We start from the raw sequence: 4,117 nt of genomic DNA, 5'->3' as shown, positions 1-4,117 counted from the left end.
CTTTGGGCTTGTATGATCTCCCATGACTTAGATACTGGTGTTTATCATCTTCTCTTTGTCTTTGAACAGTGTTTGGATATCTATGAGCATTTTTTGACGCCTACACTAACAACCGATCATCTTGTAATAAATGCTATTAAATGCATTATGGGCGTCATTAGTCCTCTATCCCCAAATAGTTTTTATGACATGTCGGACCACGTAGACGCCGTACACCTCCAATCACTTTGCATTAAATGTCAAAGTGATATCTCCTCCACTAGTCAGCCGACACCTGTAAAACAGAGACTAACGTGGTCGTCGTCTCATACTCAACCGAAGTTACCATTCTAACACTATTATAAATAGAGATTATTTTCAATAATAGGGTTAAATCTTCACTACTGGTCTCTAAGCTTAAGAACTATTGCAATTTATTTTTTACTTCTCCACTCAAACAACTCGCTGACTTGATCATCGAAGGAACAACTGAGGAACCTTACCCCGCTCTCTTACGATTTGTTAATTGTGCAAGAAAGAACAGCTTAATCAAGAACCAACCATTCGGAGGGTGAAAGGATCTCTGTCAACTCAATTACTTTTTTTATTTGACTGTGTGATTTCATACAACAACACAGTTCTTATGGAATATGTCGTTTTCTTTAATTATTGTTGTTAACGAATATTTACGTCTCTCACCTAACAAACCCCAAACCCACTAATATGTAAACCCAAACCCGTCAATATCTAAATCCAACGGTAAAATGTTAGTGAGCCCATAAAAAAGAGCAGATCGTGATATAAACTACCTATACTACTACATATACTATATACGTATTACTATATGACACTAGTACTATCGATATACTACTATAACTGTATATACTGTATATATATATAGTATCTATATAATAGTATATAATATATAGTATATATCGAGAAGAGAGAAGAGAGAGAGAAAAATGGTATACTTGGTACCAGGATCCTTGGTCAGTGATGTGGACCCACATCTTGTCCATACATCAGCAGCCTTTGAAGATGAAGCCTCACCAACTTCAAGCGTGGATGTATGGACCAAGATGTGTGCCAACATCACAACCAAGGATCTTGACCGCAAGTAATTAACCCATGATTCCCTCAATATATAATATACTATATAATATAGTACGGGTATATATATATATACTATATATATATATATAATATATAGATAAATATACTATTATATAGTACGTATATATTACTACATATTAGTACCTATATATCCCGTGAGTATGCTTGGTACGCCAAGCACAAAAATTTTTGTGTTTGGATCAAAGTGCATGTGTTAGCAATCCCCCATCCAACTCCATCCACCCAATGTGAATGCTAGCTCTCATATTTGAATGAGTGGAGGAGAATGCTCGACACTCACTAATCAACCGCACATTTTGTTGGTGCTTGGTAGCCAAAGCGACAAACCAATTTTTTCTCTCCTCTCCTCTCTCCATTCTCTCCTCACTCTGTCTCTCTCTAAACTAATATATATAGTTATAAATACGTGAACTATATATACTATCATAGTATATTGACCTAATATTATATAATATATATTAATATTATTATATTATATTAATAATATGAAAACTATATAATATATAATAAATATATATATATATATACTAGTAGTATATATATATACTATATATATAAGAAAAATTGGTAAATGTCTTGGCAAAAGTGAGGACATAATCCCTCCCATTTGAATGAAGTGGGAGGGTTGTGGCCACCTCTCTCCCTCTGTCTCCTCCTCTCTTTCTCCTCTTAGATATATACTGATACTATGAGAATGGGTGAGGGTAGTTAGGTAATTAATGATACATACTTAAGCTAAACCTAATCAGGATTTGGTGTTTTTTAATCTAAAAGTTAACATAGAGACTAATATAAACAAATTATTGATATTTGAAAGACTATATGTGTGTGTGTATGTGTATATGTGTGTGTGTGAATGATGGTTATAAGTTGACGACTCATTTAACAAAATGAGCTACCAAGAGATAGAAATGTGAAGTTCACACATTTTGATGTGAGTAGCAAAGCGGGTCTCGCCACATGACCATCTATTGGTGGTTCATTTAGCAAGTAAACTGTCACGTCATACCCATTTTCCTCGTATATAAACAAACACTCTGTGGTTCACCCAATTGAGAATGAATACCTTGGAGTTAATTTTTTTCTCGGTGAACGGACGACCTAGGTGAAACATTTTTATTGTTAGACTCGTTAAAAATGTTTGAGGAGGCGGATAGGCCCTCTATATTTCTATTTGTGAGCATAGATCCCCAATTGCTATTTTTTTCAACTCTTTTTAAAAAAAGATGAACAAGGTCACTAAGAAATTATATTTGCATCTTAGGGGTTGTTTGGTTGATTTCTTAGAATCAAAAAAAAAAAAAAAGATAAAGATATCACTAAAACATGTTTTCCATAAAATTCCTCAAAAAAGATCATGACATGAATTTCCTTAAAATTGTGTCACATCCTCCAATAAGATGATGACAACTCTTTTTTATCTTTTTTTTTTTACTTTTAGAAGGTGAACCAAACAAAAGAAAAGAATCTATTATAGAAAATAAGTTTCCCCATAATAAATTTCCTTTTTTTAAACCAACCAAACAGCGGCTTGCCAATACTACAAGGTTCTAATTAATCGCTATCTATTTCTCAATTAATCGGTGCTACACGAAGCCCTGTTCATAATTAACCCCAAAAGCTAGTTAGAATTTGTTGTCGAGGGTTTTCTTGAAAAAACACCTGTTTTGCCTCGTATTTATAGACCCCCGCCTCCCCCCTTACGAACGCGCCCAGCGCAACCAAGGCTGAGTGAATGAAGGAGAGCCAGCGTGGCGCCCGAAGAAGACGCCGTCCTCCGCCGCTACGTGCAGCGCTACAGGGCCACGTGACTTCCACACTGATCCCCAGCGGCGCGACGCCCCCAGTTCCGCCCGACCCCCAAGTCCTGCCTCGAGCGCTGGAAGAACTACTCTAGCCGGCATCAAGAGCGCCCCCCTCACCGCCGACGAGCAGTCACCTCCTCCTCCGCCTCCGCTCCGTCACGGCAACAACTGGAAGCTGATCGCCGCCCACCTCCCCGGCCGCCCGAAGCGACTCGGCAAATGGTGGAGGTCTTTAAGGAGAAGAAGCAGAGGGAGTCAGAGCAGCGGAGCGGGGGGAGGAGCGAGGGGGGTTACTCGACCCAGCAAGTACGACCGGATCTCGAGGATTTCGCCGAGAAATTGGTACTAAAACATTTAGTTTAGTTATATACCTTCGATCGCCTTTCCGATGTTTTTTTTTGTTTTTGCAGCCGGCGATGCTGCCGACGTGGCTGTCTCCTAGCCCCCTCCGTCAACCTGACTGTGGTAGGGGCCCCCGGCGGCGGCGGCGGCGGCCCAGTGGGCCGTCGGCCGGCGCCGACGCGGGGGGCTTGCTTGATGGAGTGCTGTCAAGGAGAATGGAGGAGCTGCAAGCGCGGGCGTGGGCGGCGGAAGAGGGAAAGGAGGCGGCGTGGAGGCTGAGGAGGGTGGGAGAGTCAGGTGGAGGCCGAAGGGAGACGGCGGAGGAGGAGAAGAGCGGAGGAGTTTCGAGGCCAGGAATCAGCGGCCGCTGAGGGAGGAGGAGAGGGCGGGCCTGTGGAGGAGGAGCGATCGAGGGAGATTCAGGGAGGTGTCGCGGCGCTGAGGAGGGACGCGGCGGGCGAGGAGAGGATGGCGAGAGAAGCCGGCGGAACGCCGGGCACGAGAGCGATGCGCGGATGGTGCGTGGAGCGCGATTGCGGTGGGCCCGGGACGGCGGCGGGCGGCGGCAGGCGCGCCGTGAGCGGGGTAACGGGGGCGCGATGATCGGATGCTACGTTTTTTTTTTGGTTTGTTAGCGGTGCAATGCTCTGCTGTCAGTCGTAGTAGTACAGCGTTTGGTAATTTTAGCGGGTTGTAAACTTTGTAATCCATCCTTTTTTAAAATGGCCGAATGTTTTGGTAAATGGATAGCTTATAAGATATCATTGTCGTTATAATAATAATAATAAAACAATGCATTTAAGGGTCTGAAGTTTTTTTTTTTTTTAAATAATAGGTGGTATGTTGTGGAAATATGG

General features: G+C 42.2%; 1 protein-coding gene across 1 annotated transcript; it reads left to right on the top strand.

Moving 5' to 3' along the window:
* Positions 942–3,863, top strand: LOC109821944 (protein rough sheath 2 homolog). The gene is given in 6 exon segments (XM_020388101.1): positions 942–1,046; positions 2,944–3,142; positions 3,145–3,280; positions 3,329–3,467; positions 3,470–3,547; positions 3,549–3,863. Coding segments are annotated over 6 exon segments (972 nt in total).

This window comes from Asparagus officinalis, chromosome 8 (assembly GCF_001876935.1).
Source record: "Asparagus officinalis chromosome 8, Aspof.V1, whole genome shotgun sequence".
NCBI lineage: Eukaryota > Viridiplantae > Streptophyta > Magnoliopsida > Asparagales > Asparagaceae > Asparagus > Asparagus officinalis.
The sequence above is the reverse complement of the archived record's forward strand: the minus strand, read 5'-3'. Positions and strand labels throughout refer to the sequence as shown.